At 56.3% G+C, this 20,441-nt stretch overlaps 1 protein-coding gene across 6 annotated transcripts in view; it reads left to right on the forward strand.

Moving 5' to 3' along the window:
• IPO13 (importin 13) overlaps positions 1–20,441 on the forward strand; it is a 34,511-nt gene that overhangs the window by 6,499 nt on the left and 7,571 nt on the right. For 2 of the 6 annotated variants that reach the window (XM_080348538.1, XM_080348539.1), the window contains exons 2-15: positions 2,468–3,204; positions 8,776–8,916; positions 9,084–9,225; positions 10,134–10,300; positions 10,705–10,825; positions 11,123–11,270; positions 11,596–11,777; positions 12,618–12,644; positions 13,392–13,526; positions 13,757–13,900; positions 14,272–14,352; positions 14,937–15,074; positions 15,172–15,268; positions 17,140–17,192. In XM_080348538.1, the coding sequence (XP_080204664.1) occupies positions 2,468–3,204; positions 8,776–8,916; positions 9,084–9,225; positions 10,134–10,300; positions 10,705–10,825; positions 11,123–11,270; positions 11,596–11,777; positions 12,618–12,644; positions 13,392–13,526; positions 13,757–13,900; positions 14,272–14,352; positions 14,937–15,074; positions 15,172–15,268; positions 17,140–17,192 (2,313 nt within the window). Of the gene's footprint in view, positions 1–2,467; positions 3,205–8,775; positions 8,917–9,083; positions 9,226–10,133; positions 10,301–10,704; positions 10,826–11,122; positions 11,271–11,595; positions 11,778–12,617; positions 12,645–13,391; positions 13,527–13,756; positions 13,901–14,271; positions 14,353–14,936; positions 15,075–15,171; positions 15,269–17,139; positions 17,193–20,248; positions 20,397–20,441 lie in introns of all 6 variants that reach the window. The other 4 variants (XR_013922420.1, XM_080348540.1, XR_013922419.1 and 1 more) reach the window with 3 other exon arrangements.

Raw genomic sequence — 20,441 nt, forward strand, 5'->3', positions numbered from 1 at the left:
AGCTGGTAGACTTTGTTGTCTTGCTGCTCAACCTCTCTCCCGGAGGTGCTGAGCAGTGGAGACTCCAGCCTGTGTCCCTGGGGTCTCCACTGGAAACCTCCCCAGAGGCTCCACAATCTGGGATTGTGTTGCTGGGTGATGGATGCCTGTCCGGAGAGCTCGCTGGTGATAGCCAGGTCCATCCTCCACACGTGGTGTGGTCCATGCTATACAAGCCTTGTACTGGGTTAGAGGTTAGGGCTCCTGGGGCATGTGTACAGCTTGTGCCTCATAATATATGATGCATAGTGATTCCCCTTCTCCTGTTTTCTAAGTGTTAGCAGGAAGACTATTCAAAATAGAAGAAATCAATTAATTAGGGAATGTGTGGGAGTGTAAATGGAGAGGCTGGGAGGAAGTGAGGAGGATTCCCAGGCTACGGAGCGGGCAGAGGGGATTGCTGCCAGCCTTTGCACCTTGTCAGGCTGCCCAGCAAGAGGGGAAGGAGAAGAGTAGGCTATCACCGACTTTGGGAACCTCAAGTGAGATTTCTTTTGGGAAGAAAATAAGCAGCAAGCTCTGAGAGCAAATAAGAGACTGAGCCAGTAATAGAGGTGATAGCTGGAGCTCCAGCCCCAGCCCTGCTGCAGGATGACTCAGTCTTCAGCGAAAGAGCAGGGGTAGGAGCCAGGTTCCTACCCCCAGGGGTGGGTGGTTAAGCTTTTAGCATATCTGCAGCTGCTGCTGGATAGTGAAATAAATTGTTGCTTTGATGGGAAGGGATGACAGTGCTTACCTCTGCCCAGCAGCTGAGTGGTGCTTCAAAGACGCTGAGCTAACCAAGAACAGAGCAAGGTTTCAGGTAGCTGCTGATAGCTCGTGAGCTACCCTTGGCCACTCTGTCAGAACAGTTTCTCTCTCCCCATGTCCTGCTTATCTAGGGTTAACCTTTTCTATGTCAGGATGCATCCTATAGTGGGACAGATGCCTGTCCCTCTGCAGCCCGTGTTGGCTGGCTCTGTCTCCTACGACGTACTTCATAACCTCTTTCTTTCTCACAAAGAGGTTATCCTCATTTTCCCTCGCTGCAAAGTCTTGAACAGAGGTATTTCAAATGATGGCCCAGGCAATGCTGCCTCTGTAAGGTTCCTGCCATTTTGTCCTGCTCTTTGGTCTTGTGCTGGGAAGCAGCAGGAGGCACAAGCACTTGCTTGGAAAGCTTGTTCCTGTGCCCCAGGCTGCCAGCTCTGCATGTGTAAAAATAGGGTTTAAATCCTCTCCTGGGTACAAGAGCCATGCAAGAATTTCATAGAGTTTTTAGGGGGGGAAGGAGGATATCTGAGACCTGGATCTAGGGTGGGGACACACAAAATCATCTGCACCTGCTGGAGTCATCCTCCAATTTGATGCTGGGGTGCGACGGGTGCCTGATAGCCTGACGAATACCATTGCTTTTCCTTGCCACTGACGTGTGCAGTCAGCAATTTGTAATGAAACGCGCTCTGCCAGGCAGAAAACCTCGCTGCTGGAAGATGGAGTTCGGGCAAGGAGGAGTTACTCTCTCCCTCTGCATGCAAGGCTGTCACTGGTTACCAGTTGCACCCAGTCAGGATAAGTAACCAATTAATGTTGGCCTTAAGATCCATATAATATTCCTCTGCAAATAAAGCCTTGCAGCATGCGTGAGGCTGTTCACGTGGATCTGAGCTCTGCAAAGCAGTAACTAGATCTCCCAAAGCTGTTGGAGCAGGTAAGTGATGCTCTCCTTTCCATATGGGCGAGACGGAGTGAGCAGCCCTGGACCGTCCTGGGAGGTGGTGGCAGAGGCAGGGTTAGGTGCCAGGTCTCCTCACCCAGGTGTAACTGGGCATTTGGGAATCCTTCAAAAGGACTCTGTGGAGGATTAATCCCTGAGCTTAGTGACTGTGGGTTTCCAGGGCTCTGTACAAACTAAGATATCTGAAGCAGTTCTTGCGTTCCTTGGGCTCCTAGACGTAAGCTTTGTGCCATACGGGCTTTCTGAGAGCTGGTGCATCCACAGCACCTTTCTGAGAGCAGGTGCAGATGGAAGGCAGGAGTGCTGGTGTGCCGTGTCCCCTGCAGCCCTTGTGCTGCAGAGGGGTCCTGCACCCACCCCAGTGACAGCGCATCAGCACAGAAGCAGGTGGGTTTGGCATGACTGAAGGCAAGGATGGGAGATGACTAAGGAAGAGAAATTTCCAGAGTGCTGCATGAGAGGAGAGGGGAAGAACGCTTTGCAGGTCCTTACCCACTACCAGATTGCCCTCACTTCAGCGAGAGCCCAAGGAGGGAGGCCAGCCAATGCAGGCTGATGTGGTGAGGGGGCCTGGCTTGGCAGGGCAGTGACTGGGGGGCAGCCCAGGCTGGGCTCTGTGGTGGTGAGCCCTCCAGGTGTGCCTTCCCCTGGTGGGACCGGCTGTGACTGTGCTCCTCAGCTGCTCTAAGATGCTTCCCTTCTCCCTTCCAGGCTCTCCATCAGCTGTATTATGACCCAAACATCGAGAACAAGAACTTGGCTCAGAAATGGCTGATGCAGGCACAGGTGTCCCCCCAGGCATGGCACTTCAGCTGGCTGCTGCTCAACATGGACAAAGTGCCTGAGATCCAGTACTTTGGCGCCAGCGCTCTCCACATTAAAATCTCCCGTTACTGGAACGACATCCCAGCCGACCAGTACGAGAGCCTCAAGTCACAGCTCTTCACCCACATCACCCGTTTCGCCAGTGGCTCCAAGATCGTGCTGACCCGGCTCTGCGTGGCACTGGCCTCCCTGGCCCTCAGCATGATGCCGGAGGCTTGGCCCTGCGCCGTGGCAGACATGGTGCGCATGTTCCAGGCAGAGGACTCCAACGTGGACGGGCGAGCGCGGTGCCTGGCGCTGCTGGAGCTGCTGACGGTGCTGCCGGAGGAGTTTCAGACCAGCCGCCTGCCACAGTACCGCAAGGGCCAGGTCCGCAGTGTCCTGGCGCAGGAGTGCGGCTCCGTCTTCCCTTTGCTGGAGCAGCTGCTGCAGCAGCAGGACTCCCCGGGTTTCATCAAGCAGAAGGTGTTGAAGTGCTTCTCCAGCTGGGTGCAGCTGGAGATCCCGCTGATGGACTGTGAGAACCTGATCCAGGCAGCTTTCACCTCTCTGCAGGACCCAGAGCTGTTCGACACAGCGGTGGAGGCTGTCGTCAACGCCATTTCCCAGCCCGATGCCCAGAGGTAAGGGCAGCGTCTCCTGTGCACTGCGAGTGGTGCTCCTGGGCATCCATGGGGGATCTGTGTGGGAGAGGAAAAACCTAAGCCTTTTTTCTAGCTACTGTCGGCCCTGGAAGTGATGATGACAGGGCTTGGAAGTGGGAGATGTTTCCCATGGGCTCCTGGTTTCACATGGTTGGTCCTGAAAGGCTTTGCACCATGGTTGACTCGTGGCAATCACATAGTCTTGGGCAGCCACAGCTCATCTCCACCATCCTCCTCCCAAGCAGAGAAGGATGCTCCCTTCTGGTTCCTTGTGTCAGACCCTGCAGTGCCCAGCCAGGGAGCAGATGCCTGGCTCTGGCCAAGGGGAGTTCAGAGACTCCCCTCTGCCTCATGCTGTTGCTCTTGCCAAGGAGCTGATTTGATGCAGAGATAATAAAACCAGACCTGACAGTCTTCTCCCTCCTCCTGGCTCCAACAGCTTGTGCCAGCTGAGGACTTGTCCTTTCTGTGGCCGTGGCTGCCGGTGGTGCAGCTGAGCTGGGAGCCGGGGGTGGGGCAGGTCCTGCTGGGGCCACACTGTGGGGATCTGAGATTGTCTGCTTGGCCGTGTTGCCTGAGCTGCTGTCAGCTCTTGGGACTGATGCCCGCAGAAGGGAAAGTACATTTCCTGCAGTTCCTGTGGCCACATCCCCTCCTGGCTGCTTAGCAACCTTCCCCCCGAAGAGGAGGGTTTCCTTGTAGGCTGGGCTGAGCTGCTGCCGCTGTGCATCCCTGTGCATCGCTGCGCATCATGCTGGCCTGACCCTCTGCAGCGGTGCGGATGCTGCTGCAGTGGTGAGCTCTGCTCCTGCCCTTGGCTTCAGAGCAGGGGCAGCCAGTGTGGGCCCTGGCTCTGCAATAACAAGGGCGTTGCATCTGGACTGCAGGTTCCGGTGTGCAAAGGGACCCGTCAGGATTTTGATGTGTTGCTGGGTGTGGGGTGGGGTTGCCTCATGTGCTAGCATGCAGAAGATTACCACAATCGACTTTTCCTTGTATCTGGCAGAGGCTGTGGGCCAGCCCAAAATCTTGTTCCAGGACTGGTATAGAAAATAGCAGGAATGGTACAGAAAATGAGAAGGTGAGGTGACTTGCAGTTCTAAAATTATGAACTTGCTGCCTTCCTCCTTTCTGTTTCCCTTGAGTCTCGGGAGTCCCATGGCTGTGATTTCCCAACAGCGTGCAGGAGCCTGGCCCTGCAGCACTGTTCTTCAATTGCATTAAAAGCCCAAGCTTTCTGTTGAGTTTTCAAAGTGAGTTTTAGTGAGAAGCATGACTGACAGCAGAGTTTCCTCTCTGCTTCTGTGCTGACCCTGCTGTGCAGTTTCTGGCCCTGTTCGGTCCTGCCACATTGGTGGCTCTCTTACAGCATCACTGGCGCTTGCTTTCCATCCTTTTCCATGGAGGCATTGTCAGCCATGGGAGAGCACCCTCTCTTGTCTGTAGGCATGCTGGCAGTGGCCAGGATGGGACAGGCAGGTGGCCTGAAAGGCTGCCCAGTGTGTGTGAGCCTGGCGCAGCCCCTGCTCCCGGGGCATGGGGACAGCGGTGGCATTGTCACATGGCAACCCTGCCAAGCGGTGTGTGGTGTCAGCTGCTCCAGGGAGGAGCAGGACTGTGCTCAGCGCTGAGATCTGGGAAAGCTTCAGGAGTGGGGTAACTCACAGAGCTCCCACTTCACAGCCCTGGTGGACTCCTTCTTCCCCTTTGTTCCTTGTGTCCTCCATCCTGCATCCCTCCTTCCCTGGTGCTGCCTGTCCTGCCCCTCTGGCCTTGTTGCTCAGCCACAGCAGATCCAGCTCTTTCCTGAGTCCCCAGGGAGTCTCCTGACCTTTCTGTCTCTTTTCTTGACAATCTGGGAGATCCATGCTGCTTTTCAACCGTTCTCTTCCTCTGCGGTCTCTTGCCTTTGTTTCCGCAGGGGCCTGGCTCCCCACTGCCCTTGGCCGCGGGTTCAGAGCATCCTCGGTGCTGGGCTGCCGATGTGGTCCTCTCCAGAGCTTTGTAGAGTATTGTTCTGTGAGAGGGTTAGTATCAGGGCTTCCCACTTCCCACAGGTTCCCCTGAGTGTTTTGGACTCTGTCTTTCCTCCTTACTGCCTCCCAGCTGGCTTCGTTGACATTGCTGCAGAGGCAATTGTGCAGGTGTGCTTCTATACTGTCAGCAGAAGGTTCAGTGGCTCTTGAACTTGGCGCTGGGGTTAGGTAGCCTGTGTGTCATCTTCCCACCACCTTGCAAGGCATCCCTCATGCTACCGTTCCTCACACTGGGAGTAGCTGACTGCCACGCGTCCAGGTGGAGAAGGGTAGGTGGGACTTCATGGGCAAGGATCACCCTCAGAGTGAGTTGCTGGTGCTGGCGGCTTCCATTTCCCTGCCTGCGAGCAGCAGCGGGTGGCTTTCCTACCTCTGAGGTGTTACTAGAGGTGATGCAGTAGAGATTTATAGCTGTGAAGCATCTCATCTCCTCACCTGCCAGGGAGTGCCTAGAGGAGGGGGTGTCCTGCGTGTTGCTGGAGTCTGGACACTGCTCCTGTTAGGATGTGGCATTCCTGAGAAGAAACCTTGGAGCCTTGGCTCTGTGCACATCTCCTCTCTTGGGGGTGCTGAGAAGCTCGTGAATCGCAGGAGGGCAGGAAGAGAGATATTGTTGCATCTCATTTGCAGAGGAGGCTTGTGCTGGATTTTCCATCTCGTTTGAGGATTATCCCCTGGCTAAGCGGGCAAGAGCTCAGCAGTGCGTGCTGCAGGGAAGAGCTGGCGTGCAGCGCTTGATCACGCTCCTGCAGCCTGGCGGGTGGTGTCGGAGCAGGGAGAGGGACCTCCACATGGTGTGTGCCTGCAGTGGGAGTTATGGAGCGTGGGCATCGGACACTGAGGCATCTCTCTAAAAGCTGCAGGGTGTTGCTGCAGTGATGGAGCTGGTGGGATTGCAGGTATTCAGCCCATCCCTTGCTAGTCTTTGCATCTGGTGCTGAATCCCTGACCAGGAATTTCACTACAAGAGTTTTCCAAAAGCTTCATTAGAAACAGGTTTTTAATACATTGGGTTTTCTCATCAGGAGATGTCTCAGATTTCAGATCAGGAAGGATGAGAAAGTCATGTGTGAGCTGCCTGTGTCTCTGCCTTGTAAGGTGCCCCCTGTACTGTGGTGTGCTCTGGGGAGGGTTGTGGGAAGAGCAGAAGGAGGTGCTGGTCCCACGGAGGGAGCTGTGGATGCTGCAGTTCATTGGTTTTGCAAAGGGACTCTATAAAATCATGGAAGAAAAATTTGCCCAGCTGCTAAATACCAGGATGGCAAATCTTACTCGAGGGGGCTAACACAAGTTGCTGGAGGGAAATACATGGAGAAGCATCACCATATGGGTGCCACGTTCATAGACTCTTCCACAGGCATTGCCAGTCATCAGCTGCTGTGGACAGGCTGCTCAGCTGGGTTGGGATGGTCTCGTCCTCTCCTGCCTGGCGCTGGGGTGGGAAGCAGGGGCTGGCAGATGTGGTGTCTGCCTCTGGGGACAAGCTCTGTGCCTGGGCAGGGCTGTGGCACCAGCTGGCTGCTCGGGGATTGGAAGCAGCACCAAGCAGGTGGGGTGGCCTGGGGCTCCATTCTCCTGGATGTGTAGGAGAGGAGCGCAGCTCTGGCCGGCTTGGCCATGGCTCTTTGGTGGCTGGTTAAAACAACTCACCTAGAGCAAGAATTGCCATCCTCCCTGGGGACCCCTATGTCTGAGTTGCCATTAGATCTACATAGGCAGTGAGCAGAGCAAGGTGGTTCACAGGAGACATGGTTCACCCAGCCTTTTCTAGAAGTTTTCACTAACATGGAGCGAGTTGCAGCAGGGAAGCAAATCCAGGTGGTTCTCTGTTGACTGTACAGGGTGTCCAAAGGACCAGCTGAGCTCTAAGCATCTGCACTGTGAGTATTTAATGGTAACCAGCAGAAGCAGGGTCCTTGTCATAAACTCCTGAAGTTATGAAGACATCTCTAGGTTAATGTGAGCCCAGTGCTGCAGAGGAAGGATGGTTTTGCTCTGCACTGGAGCAGTGGAAGGTCCCCTGTGCCTTTTTGTCTGGGAACTGCCCCAGCTCCCTTGGGCTGACCCTGACTGCAGCATCAGTTCCTGGGGAGAAAAGCTGGTGAATTCCCAAGTTCTCCATCATCGCATCGCTCCCACACTGCCACATGCATCACTCATGGGGCATCAGAGGCTTGAAAATGGTTTACACAAAAATACCCATTGCCTCTAGGGGAGAGGGGCCAGGTGGCACATAGAGGGGATACTGAGGTGGCAACTGGCACTGGAGACACCCCATTCCCTCTGTCTTCTCCTGCTGGCCAAGACCGAGAAGCTGCCACCACTGGTGTGGCTCTCTCCCTGCACTGGTGGCACCAATGGCTTCGCTGTCTCCTAAATCAGCCATAGCAAGAGCTGCTGGGCACCCCTGCCTCTGCGGGGTGGACATGTGGCTGTCTTGGTGTCAGTACTCACATTTCTTCCCCGTGGTAGGCACAGGAGAGCTGGCATCACGTGTGCCTCCCGCTCCGAGCATCCTTGGCCCCGCACCTGCGGGAGTGTGCGGAATAGCTGCAGCTCTGGATAACATGCCTGGGCGGGCAGGGAAATGGCAGGGCTGCTCATCAGCCTCCGGCAGGGCCTCTCTCCGGGGGCCCTGGGCTGTGTTTCACCTTGGCTGCCTCCTTCTCGTTGCCCTGGTTACCATCACTTGCAGGCAGTGGCGCAGAGGGGCGGCTGATGTGTGTGATGTGATGTGGGAGAGCTGTGCCGCTGCGGCAGCCTGGTGGGGTGGGGGACCGGGGATGTGCCAGGGGCCAGCATCCTCCCTGTGTAGGAGTCCCCAAGGGTGGCTGCCCACTTCATCCTGGCCAGAGAGGACAATCCACATGTGCCCATGCTGGAGGGTTGTGTGGCTTCCCAATGGCAGCTCTGGCTGCCTCCATGACTGAGAAATTTGCAAGCGTGGTGAAAAGAGTCCTGGGGTCTGCCCTTGCCGCCCTGCTCCCACTCCCCATCTCCGCCAACACTGCTGCGCACAGGCACAGCTCGCTCGGAGCTGGTCATGGCAGCGACAAGTTGGTGCTGGCTGGGGGTTGCTGGCAGCCCTGCGGCAGGTTCGGGTGGGCAGAGGCAGATGCCTACACTGTGGTGCAGTGGGAGATTCACACAGAGCTGATGGCCGCTGGCTCAGCCCTTCTTGTCACTTGCGGAGGCTCCGCTGCGGGAGTGCTGGGGGCTTCAGCCTTCAACCTGGTGCCGCAGGCTGGGAGGAGAGTCCCTGTAAGCCAGGGCTGTCAAACTCATTTTCACCCAGGGCCACATCAGCCTCACAGTTGCCTTCAAAGGGCCGAATGTAATTTTAGGACTATATAATGTAAGCAGTCGAGGTGCCTGGATGCGTCCCATTGCACAAAGCAGCCTTCCAGTAGGGAAATGTGGATGGGAGCCCTGGGAGAGCATCAGGAGGGATGAATGCCGTGGCAGCTGGTGCTGGTGAGGTGATGCCTGGCCCTGATTCAGGCTGTGCTTGCAGGTACGTGAACACCCTCCTGAAGCTCATCCCCTCTGTGTTGGGGCTCCAAGAGCAGCTGCGCCAGGCGGTCCAGAGCGGGGACATGGAGACGTCACACGGGATCTGCCGGATTGCTGTGGCCTTGGGGGAGAATCACTCCCGGTGAGTACTGGGGATGATCCCCAGGAGAGGGAATGAGCTTGGAGCAGCCCTCTGTTCCCCATGTGCTGCTTCATCAGGGCCTGTCCTGTACCCTGTGATGTGTGTCAGGGCAGACAAGCCAGGCTTGCCATGGTGGTGCCACCCTGACCGTGCTCTCTGCTCTCCAGGGCCCTCCTGGACCAGGTGGAGCACTGGCAGAGCTTCCTGGCCCTGGTCAACATGATCATGTTCTGCACCGGCATCCCCGGGCACTACCCCGTCAATGAAACCACCAGCTCCTTGACGCTCACCTTCTGGTACACACTGCAGGTCAGTGGCCATCGTGGGGCAGTTGGCCCAATCCTGGGCTCCAGGAAGGGCTGGGGACACTGGTGCATGGGGATGGGGTCTGACCTGGCCACATTTGCTCCCCAGGGACTTGTGACACCTCTGCTCCTCATCCTACACTTGCAGCTGCTGCAGGGCACGTAACTCAGAAATGCTGGTCCTGTGGCTTACTTTTTCCAACCCGTGGAAGTCTGAGCCAGCCTTTAAGGGCCTCATTAACATAACTAATTAAAACTTCATGCCTTTTTTTTTCCCAGCAGCAGGCCTGGTTGTTTAGCTCCTTGCTGCACAGCTGCACAGGCTGCAGGTGGGGAAGAGGTCGCATGCTGGCTTACTGCAGGCTAGCCCCTGCTGCCGGGCTGGTGGCCGTCGGGGCTGCCCAGCGTGGGGTCCGGCTCCCAGGGCCACTGTTCTCTGTTTGAACAGAGCAGCTCTGCCACATCATGCTCTATTTTTAGCCCCATTCACCCCCCCAGCTCCATCCCTCTGCAGTCTGATGCAGTGTGGCTGAGTGTGGGCAGGGAGGGGGCTGTGTTGGCGCCGTGCTGGCAGCTCCTCTACTGCATGAGGCTGAGCCTCCCACTTTCTCTCGCTGCTTCTCTGAGGGGAGGACATGGCAGGCAATGCTACCCTGCTGTAGCCATGCTGTCCTCAAACACCCCAGGGTCTGCCTGGCTGCTGGGGCTTCTGGCATCTCACCATCTGATAATGCTGCCGCTGCAGAAGAGCTCAGCATCAGGTGGACTTTGTGGAGCTGGAAATGCAACCTCTGAACTGTGACAGGTGCTACCAGCTTGGGGAGATGCCCCTGCACCCCCATCCAATGGGCATGCTGGCTCCATTTTTTATTTCCCCTGCAAGACCTGACGTATTCCTCCTCCTGCTGCCAGGACGACATCCTCTCCTTCGAGCCGGACAAGCAGGCAGTGTACCAGCAGGTCTACAGGCCTGTCTACTTCCAGCTGGTGGATGTGCTGCTGCACAAAGCCCAGTTCCCCTCCGATGAGGAGTATGGCTTCTGGTCTTCAGATGAGAAGGAGCAATTTCGGATATACAGGTACAGCTGGGGCCTGCCTTTCCCCGGGTAGCAGGACTGGGGCACGTTACTCCCTGCATGGATGTGACTTTGGGCTCGGAGGTGGGTTTGCTTGTCAGGCTGGCAAAGACACAGGCAACAGTTTGCCTTCCTGGAGCCAGAGCACTGTGGGGAGGCCGAAGTGCGGACACAGAGGAGATTCCTTCCACCAAGAGTTGCTTTGGCCATGGTGGCAATATAGAAATGAGCCGATATTCTGGGGTGGCACCAATTGCCCTGCCTAGGGAGCCCTGGAAGCGTTCTGCATTGTGCTGGGGCAGTGTGTTTGTGCAGACACACAAGGGAACGCAAGTAATGTGTCTGCACGTGGAGCGCTCTGCAGTGGTTGGGGACAGCATTTGGAGACCCATGCATGTTCTCTCTAGGGTGGACATCTCTGACACACTGATGTACGTGTATGAGATGCTGGGTGCAGAGCTCCTGAGCAGCCTCTATGACAAACTGGGACGTCTCCTGACCAACACAGAGCAGCCATCCACATGGCAGGTGAGCAAGAGGACCTGAGTGGCGGGCTTACGGCCACCATCCCCTCAGGGACCTATCCTCACCGTGGGGCACTGACAGCAAAGTGATGTGATAGTGGCGAGGAGTGTGAACACTTCGCTGGCACATGTGCAGGTTCTCTGGGAGGAGAAACAGGTCTTATTCTGCTTCTCTATCCTCAGCACTGCCCAGGGACCAGCCTTCTCAGCTGGGTGTGAGGGGGCTGGGCTAGTGCCTGGGGCTGGGGTGGACATTGGGGGTCAGTGTGCAGCTCTGACAGTGCCATTCCCACCCTGGCAGCACACGGAGGCCTTGCTCTACGGCTTCCAGTCCATCGCTGAGACCATCGACGTGAACTACTCTGATGTGGTGCCAGGGCTGATCGGCCTCATTCCCCGGATCAGCATCAGCAACGTGCAGCTTGCCGACACCGTGATGTTCACTATTGGTGAGGCCTTTCATATGATCATAGAATGTCCTGGGTTGGAAGAGATCCACAGGGATCACTGAGTCCAACTCATGTCCATGCATAGGACAACCCCAAAATTCACACAGTGTGTCTGAGAGTGTTGTCTGGTTGCTTCTTGAATATTGTCAGGCTTGGGGCCATGTCACTTTGCTCACATGCAGGCTGGGCTGGGGAGGAGGAGCCCCTTTTGAGGCTGCTCCTGCTCAGCAATAACAGCAGTGAAAAGCGAAGCTGAACATCCCAGGACGTGGGGAACAATAGCCCGTGGCACAGTCCTGGGGTCTGATCCCATCTGTGTGCACAGGGGCCCTGTCAGAGTGGCTGGCTGATCACCCCGTCATGATTAACAACGTGCTGCCGCTGGTGCTCCAAGCCTTGGGCAACCCTGAGCTCTCCATCTCCAGTGTCTCCACGCTGAAGAAGATCTGCCGGGAGTGCAAGTACGACTTGCCACCCTACGCTGCCAACATCGTTGCCGTATCACAGGTAGGAGCTGAATGCAGATGGATGTGTGGTGGCAAGCTGGGATGTGCTCTGTGCAAACCCTTTCCTCCACATGGATCAGAGCACGGGGACACAAAGCAGCAACTCTTGCTTGGTGTGAGGCACTTGTCCATCCTGTTCCTAGGCCAGTAGACCCAGGTGACAGGCCCCGTGTTGTCCTGTGAGTGCAGAAATGGTAGGCACTGGCAGACATGACTGCCAAAGGGTCCACTGGGGTTGCACTTGGGCATCCATCCTTGCCCTGGGGTTTTGTTTGCCTTGCTGGGAGCAGCATCCTGCCAGCTCTGCACCCACCAGGCAGCTGGTGCCACTGCTGGGGCTCTGCTGGTGTTCAGGCCTCTCCGTGGAGACTGAGCTGATCCCTGCAGTGCTGGGGGAGGTTGTCCTGTGGCTCTCAAGGTTCGAGGCAGAGGGGACTTGGAGTTCCAAGGCACTAGGAAGAGGGCATGGAAGCAGAGAGAGGCTGATGGAGGGTGCGAGTCTCTGCTCTTGGAGCCTAGGAGGGATGGTCCCTGGGGTAAGGAAGCCCTGGCTGAGGTTGGCTCCTCAAGCTGTCCTGCTGCAGAGCCTGTCCGAGCCAGGAGCACCCCTCACCGGGTGGCTGAGGGGGCTGTCTGGGGGAAGAGCTTACCAGGGCACAAGGATTTTGTTCCCTGCCTGTGGCGGATTGTGGGGAGGCTGTGCAGGGCTGTGTGCTGCTTGTCTGTGCCTCCACTGGTGTCACTTGTCTTGACCTCCTGCATCAGTCCTGCCTTTGAGAAGGGAAGGGTCTTTCTGCAGCACTCACCTTCCTCTCTCTCTCTCTCCCCTTTGCTTTGGCAGGAGGTGTTGATGAAGCAGATTCACAAGGTAAGAGGGGCTGGCTGACAACTCTGGCTGGTTCTTCTTGTCCCCGCCCCATACCCCTTAGTTCTGCTCAGCTGAAGACACAAGGGGTGCCATTGCAGGCTGGGCTGTCTGCAGAGGAGAGCTGAGGGCTGCAGCCATCGTGTGGGACCAGGAGTACCTGCTGGCTAGCTCTCACCACGCGGCTGGCCTCCCACCATGTGTGGGCTGGGGTCACGCTGGGTGCCGTGTCCCCATAAGAGAGGGAAGCCCCCAGAGAGACTTAAGTCTAGCAGTTCCCAGTGCCTCCAAGCCCAAGGATGCTGAGATGGCAGGCATGTCTTCAAGAGGAAAAAGGAAGGAGATAAGAATGGGGACAGAGCCCAGGTTGTGCCTGTGACCAGGATGGGGTGGGACATTGACCCCACAGGGCTGAGACAGTACTGTGCAAAGGATGGTGTACCGAGGGGGGTTGAGCAGTGCCGGCATAGAGATCTCTGGGCACCAATTGGTCTGTCTTTGGCGGGTTGCTGGGAAGAGGCCATGTGCTGGTGGCAGAGCAGTTCCCTGGGTTCTGCTGTGCTGGTAGGGACCTGCCCCCTCTCCTGCAGTGACATGTGCAGAGTGTCCCAGACAGAGCAGCTGCAGCACAGCAGGGTTCTTCCTGGCTTTGCTGGCTGGGCCCCTGGCAGCTGTCTTGGCTGATATGTGTATGATAAGGGCTTCAGGCTGGGCAGTGACCTGCCCTGTTGTGTCTCCCCTCTGTCCCAGACGAGCCAGTGCATGTGGCTGATGCAGGCTCTTGGTTTCCTGCTCTCTGCGCTGCAAGTGGAGGAGATCCTGAAAAACCTGCACTCCCTGATCACCCCCTACATCCAGCAGCTGGAAAAGCTGGCTGATGAAACGGTGAGTGCCCTTGTGCTACCTCCATCCAGAAGTGCCTTCTTCCACTGGCCACATCCCTGGGGATGGTGTGTTGAAGCAGCACTCTTGAACATGGGCTTAGGAGAGAGTGCGGTGCAGGGAACCCCTCTCTGGCACTTGGTCTTTACAGTCCTGGCCCCTCAGCATCCCAAAGGTATGACTGTGACAGCAGTGTGGTCCATGTCACACTTTGGGTTTATTTTCCCTGGCAGCCCAATCCCTCCAACAAGCTGGCCATCATCCACATCCTGGGCCTGCTCTCCAACCTCTTCACCACCCTAGACGTCAGCCACCATGATGATGACCACGAAAGCACCGAGATCAAGAAACTGCCAGCGCAGCAAGGACCCAACCCAGTGAGTAAAGTGGTGGCTTGATGCTCTTTGCCACAGCCTGGCCAAAGCTCTGCTGTGAACTGCTGGTGCCAGGAGAGGGGGATTAGTGGGTAATGCACCATGTACCATGAAGAGGCTAGTGCTGGTGCATTCCAGCTAAAACGTGTCCTTCAGCTTGTCTCACCACTCCTGAGGTGGGCATAGGTGACCTGCAGGGTCCCTCTTGGCCGGGTGCTGCTCTGGAGGGAGCTTCAGTGGGAAGAAAGCTGCTCAGCTTCAGAGGGGGAGGAGGAAGATGCGCCTGTCAAAGTTTGAGTCCACGCCATGCTTAGCCTTGAATCCCCCTGGTGCTGCGGGGGACAGTTCTCTTCAGACCCTTTTGTTCCTTACAGGTGGTGGTAGTTCTGCAGCAAGTCTTCCAGCTCATACAGAAGGTCCTCAGCAAGTGGCTGAATGATGCCCAAGTGGTGGAGGTAACCAGGCTCTTCCCGAGTACTGCCTGCAGCTCTGCCTGTCCCTGCTGACCTGAACTGGGGACAGCAAAGGACAGACTCTGCCTGAAGCCCTATAAGAAGGGTGTCTTACTGGGTTGTCTGGACCAGTGCTGCTTGCCATCACCAGCAGCGTCCAGCCGTTCTTGTCTGTCCTCCATCAGCTCTGCTCCTCTCCAGTTACAGAGGCCCTGCCATCACCAGGGAGATGGGGGTCTACCAAACCTGTGCTCCCTAAGGGGAGACCTCTGCTCTGACCTGGACCTTTGTCATGTAGTGTTTCTGCAGTTTGCTCAGTCCAGTAGCGCCCAGGTGCAGCATCTCACCACCTACTCTTTCCCTTGCCCCTTTGGGAGCCTACTGCTGCAGGGAGGTGTTTCCCAGTCTCTGGGAGCATCCTGTGCTGCAGAGCAGGGTGCCAGAACCAGAGCAGGTCTGAGCCATCTACCTGGCTGGTCCCTATCCCCATTGCCAGCATTTCCCTCTCTTGGGACCCGTCTGTCGAGTCCTGCCCCCCAAAGAGAGGTTTCCTGATGCCCATTGCTCACACCGTCCTTCTCCTGCAGTCTGTCTGTGCCATCTTTGAGAAATCTGTGAAGACCCTCCTGGATGATTTTGCCCCCATGGTGCCTCAGCTGTGCGAGATGCTGGGGCAGATGTACAGCACCATTCCCCAGGCCTCTGCCATCGACCTCACCCGGCAGGTATGGAGCTGCACTTGGGGCTGGGACTGCCAGTCCCTGGGGAGGCTGAGGGTGCCCAGGGACAGCAGCAGCTTCAGTCTTCCTCTCTCTCTTGCAGCTGGTTCACATCTTTGCCCATGAGCCTGCCCACTTCCCTCCCATCAAGGCCCTCTTCCTGCTCGTTACCTCAGTCACGCTGACCCTCTTCCAGCAAGGTATGTGGGATTAACCCTTCTCGCTGGGGCTGTTGTCAGGCTGTTGCATGCATGGAGTCTGGAGGTGTCTTACGAAGAATGGCTGTTTTCACTCCTAGTTAAGCTAATGGGGCCATCTCTGTTTCTTGGATTCATCCCAACCCCTGGAAGGTGGGTACCTTCCCTGCAGGGCAGCACAAGCAGGAAACCCCTGGGTGAGAGTCTGGAGTGCCGTGACAGCCCCGCTTCTGCAGCAGGGCTGGGCATCGCGTGCTGAAAGGGTCGAGCCCAAGCTCCAGTCCTGCTTGGCAGAGAGGCTGTGCTCCCCGGGACATCCCGGGGCTCCTCTGGCGGGCAACGCTGCTTGTAGTGGCCAGGAATCAAGCCCTCGCACGAGGAGGAGGATGTGTGTGTGAACATCTGGGAAATTACCTTTTCAGAGTCACTGCTGGCCAGAGTCATCGCTGTGATGCTGAGGATGCTGGCATCCTCCTGCAGGGCAGGGGCCACTCTTTGGCTTGCTGCCCACCCTACAAAAAACAAGTGGGGTTAGGACAGGCCCCTCCACACTGTGGTTCCCCTCAGCTTCTTGATGACTTGCCCCCATGACAAGGAAAAATGTATCTTAGAGGTGCTGGCTCTGGTCCTTCAGCACCTCCATCTGCAGTCCCCAAGGGCTCTTGTCCTTTGCTCATGGCCGAGTGCTGGGTAGGGTGATGCCGCGCCCCAGTACAAGGCTCAGAGCTCTCGAGGGAGGTGAGGGAGGACCCCTGCTTCATCATCACGCCATGGTCCGAGCAAATCTTGCTGCACTGAGGTGTCACTGGGGTCAGTGGCAAGCGAGCTGGGCTCATCCAGAGATCAGGTCCCCGCTTCTGCCAGCAGCGTGTGGATGTGTCTGTCTGTGCTGAAACCCTCTTGGCTGGGCACCTGGGGAGGTGGCGATGCCTCTGGACAGCAGCAGGCATGTCTGCAGGAGGAAGGGGGAGAGGACAGAGCCCGAGCTGTGCCAGTGCTTGGATGTGAGCTTTGCTCAGGCAAGTGGCCGTCCAGCTTGCTGCGTGCCCAGGACTGTGCTCCCACCCACCCCGTGGGTCCCCTCTGGTGGGTGGCTGGTCTGGAGCAGGGCGAGCCCCTTCTGCTGAGCCCACGGGCAGCAGGAGAGTGGGGGGGACACCTGACCCTGCAGGGGCCCAGACGCATCTGTGCACAGAGTCAGATGCCAAGGTAGGGTGAGTGGTGCTGGCATGGAGGTGTCTGGGCACCAAGCTGGTCTCTCCCAGGAGGACGCTGTAGGAGACCTCCAGGAGGGTCCTGGACTCAGGGTCTTGGAGAGCATCTGGGAACGGGGCGGGAGGGCGACTGTGCCAGGGGCTCCTGAGCAGCTGGTGACAAGCATGTGCACGCCTGAGCCCGGCCAGGCCTGTCAAGCGTTTGCTGAGGTGTTGTCGTTCACTTGCAGTTATCTTCCAGGACCAAACAGTACTCTGAAGACACCCGCTCAGTCCCCAAAGTGCAAAAGCTCTAATTCCCCTTGTGGAGATGGTGCCCAGCTAGCCCCTGCTCCTCCTCCTCTCCCTCCCCAAGGACACGAAGATCTCCTCCTTGGCTCTGCAGCACCCAGGTGCTAGCTGGACACCCTGGGGCTTCAGACCCTTTCGTTCGCAGTTTCTTTCTGTTCTTGGGTTCTCCAAGTTTCATGATTTTTTTGTATGTTTTGTTTCTTTAACTTGCTTCAAGCTGCTCATGTTGCCCATCCCCTTCCCCACACACCCCTCCTCCCTTACACTCCTGTTTTCACTTGTAAATTCTTTCTGTATCACATAACTATATGATGTTGAGTTGCTGTTTGTATGATTTTTCTCTTAAGTTACATCTTTATTATATTTTAGGGCCCAGGGATCATCCTGATATTGTTGATTCATTTATGCAACTCCTGGCACAGGTGTGTTTTAGTTTCTTATTCATTCACTTTCTGTTCTCTCTCTTTCTCTTTTTAATTCAATTTAAACCTATTTTTAGCTTTCTGTTGACAACGTTTTTTTTTTCCTTTTAGTTGAATATCGAGTTTCTCCATCTGTTTCCGTGGAAGTTGAAAACAAAACATTCTCCTTTAGTTCTGGGTTTGCACCATCCCCAGGGCAGTGCCCACCTCTGCAGGGCAGCCTCCAGCTGCCACCCCCTTGCCATGCCGAAGCTGCTGCAGGGCACTTGGCGCTGCTGCCACAGTCACCCTCGCGTGACAAACTAGAGCATTAAGTGGATGTTTTCTGACCCATTTACCTGCCCTGTGACAAATCCTTTGGAGCAGGGATGGGCTGAGCTGGCTGCCTTGCCCCAGGGCCGGTGGGAGGAAGCCTGTGCCCATGGTAGCAAGCAGCTGCTGGGGTTTGGCTCTGAGAATGTGCTTGTGGTGGTGTGTGGACCTGCCATGGTGCCACGCTGCCACCCACTCCAACAGCCTCCAGGGGTGGTGGCAGCTCCTGCAGCCCAGGAACGTTCTTGTGCCGCCGGCTCGGTGCTGTGCGGGGACGGTTTGCATTGGCACGGCGGGGACTGCGGGCTGGCTGGCGGGTCTGGCATTGGTGTCACCGCTGGCGGTGGGCAGGCAGTGCCGTGTGTGTGTATACACTTGTTGGGAGCAGTGGGAGCGCAGCGTGCTCCTCAGCCTGCCGTGCCCATGAGGGAGGAGCCCTGATGTCTTTGATGCTCAGTGCCCCCGTTGGAGATGTGTCCCCCGGCACGTACCCAGGGGGTGGGTCAGTGGCGAGGAGGGCCCTGGAAGAGTTGCTTTCTGCCTCATTTTTGTAATGGTGAGAGTTCTGACCACACGTGCTGCGGTGGCTGTGCAGGAGCACCCGGCCGGGCACTGCCAGAGCTGTGGCCATCCTGCCCTTGCTGGCAGCCCAGGAAGAGTGCCTGGCATGGCCGGGTGCTGAGCCGTCAGCCCCCTCCCACAGCTGCTCAGCCCACATGCAGGTCTTATGGGATGGAGCAGGCGAGGGGGCTGCACCTCAGCCCCCCAGGCACAGAGTGTCCCTTGTGGGTCTCACCTTGATGCCCAGACCCTGCTGAGACCCATTGCATCTCACAAGACATTGTAGCATTTTCCTCCTTGCTTTTCATCCTGGAAGGCATAACATAATCAAGGTTATCAGAAAGCGTTCGCAGCTTTTGCCAGTGCTGGTTTTGGAGGCTGTGACCATTTAACAGGGGTTTTGAACATGATGGGAGGATCGGTGAACGGGGTCTGTGCTTGAGGTTCCTGGAGGTGTCCTTCCCAGCCACTCAGTGCTGGGGAGACCTCTTCTTAAGCACCGTGCCCAGGTTGGGGCTCATTTCTGTAGATATAGACCAGAGAGCACAGAGAAAAGCATCTGGGAACATGGCCACTGTTAGGGAATAAACTGCCTTAGCCTGGGTCTCTGCTACAGGACACCTAGGGAGAAGGAACTTCCCTAGCACCTCCTTGTAGACATGGAGAGAAGGAAGGGCTGATAGGAGCCTGAGGAGATGCATGTCTTAGAGTATGTAAAAGGTAATGTCCCAGTCATAGGTGAAAACCCCTTTTCTGCTCTTCTTGAGTGGGACAAACAGTAATGGGAGAAAATAATGGAAAAGGATGCAGGTCAGGCAGCACGAGATCCTTCTAAGAGTGTGGGAAAGCACTGGAAGGTCACTTGGGAAGCTGCTGTCACTTGGAGGGCTTGAAAGGACTCAAGAAGCCTGTTGTTCTTGGAGGGCAGGTGGAGGTGATTCTGCTGTGGAGCAGGGCATTAGGTGACCCTGAGAGACTCTTCCAAGGCTATTTTATTGTTTCTTTGGAAAGTGCTGTGTTTCTCTCTGGCTCGGGTTCCTTCTCTGTGTCTGGACACGGCACATTTGTGCTTTTTTGAAGAGAAAGGTGCAACAACCATGCTGTACTTCCACGGGGTGTGCTGCAAGAGCAACCACCACCCATCCCGGCTGCTGGAAGCTGTTACACGCTGCCCTCACGGGCAGGATCTGCAGGCAGTGCTGGGGCAGCGTGCAGGCAGCTGGCCCGGTCTCCAGTGTACGGATCTCCGGACAACCTGCATCCTGCAGAGGCCCTGCTGCAGGAACAGCTCAGAGGCTCCTGCCTCCATGGCTGCTCCGTCTTGAATCACTGCAAGACATCTGACTCCATGCTGCCAGCCCACCACCACTCAAGACCTGATGTTTTCCTGGGCTTTTTATTCCAGCAACCCCATGGAGACCAAAGGATCCTATCCACATCCTCTCTGCTCATGTGTAGGACTTGTTTCAAGGTTTCCTTGTCTTCCTTGGCTGCCTCTCTTCCCAGACTGATGATCTGGTGGGGTGCTTTGAAACTCATCAAGAAATGGCCTTGCCTTTCCTGCTTGCCTCCTTGCTCTCAGGACTTCAAGAGCTGTCTAAAGGCAGAGGTAGGTCCAGCCTGCCCTCTTCCAGAAGACCACGCTCTGCAGTGATGCTCTTGAGCATCTGTAATCCAAGGATTAAAGTTGGAGAGACACGTGGATCTCTTCAGATCCAGCTTACATGTGGGGGAGACTGTGTTTTCATGCTAGTCTGCTCCACCTGCAGACCTCTTGACAAAGTAACGCATCTTCCAGAGCAGCAGCAATTTTGGACCCAAGAGTGTGTCAGGGTAGAGACTTTCTCATTTTTCTGATCATCTGCTCTTGTGGTTGATCACCTTGCTGGAAATATCATCTTCCCTGTTTCAAATTTGTCTACCAGCAAGTATTCTCCTACCTTCTGATAACTCAGAAGAAGCTTCTACCTCCTGAAACCTGCACATCAGCCCTCTGTCACCAGCTCACAGGGAGCCATCTCTGCGTGGCAGGACTTCAGTAACTTTACAGTATATTTATTTGCGCTCGATTGCAGCCCCGTTGGTGCAGCTGATCATCCTGCCACCATGTTAATTGGCAATCCACTCTTGATGGTGGTCGACTGATCATGAGAGCGTGCTGGCTTAAACCAAATGTCTTACAGATGCTGGAGACCCTGGAGTTGTTTCTACTCAAAGCGAAGTATAAAATAACCACTCTGCCGCAGCAGCTGGGGCTTCTACCCACGTCTGCATCTGCAAACCCAAGCAGGACTTTCTGGTGCTTGGGAGCTCTCGCCAGCTCCCTGGCCGGTGGGTATCACCAGTGTGCGTGCTCCTGGTTGCAGGTAGGCTTTC

The sequence above is a fragment of the Nesoenas mayeri genome (assembly GCF_963082525.1).
Source record: "Nesoenas mayeri genome assembly, chromosome: 8".
NCBI lineage: Eukaryota > Metazoa > Chordata > Aves > Columbiformes > Columbidae > Nesoenas > Nesoenas mayeri.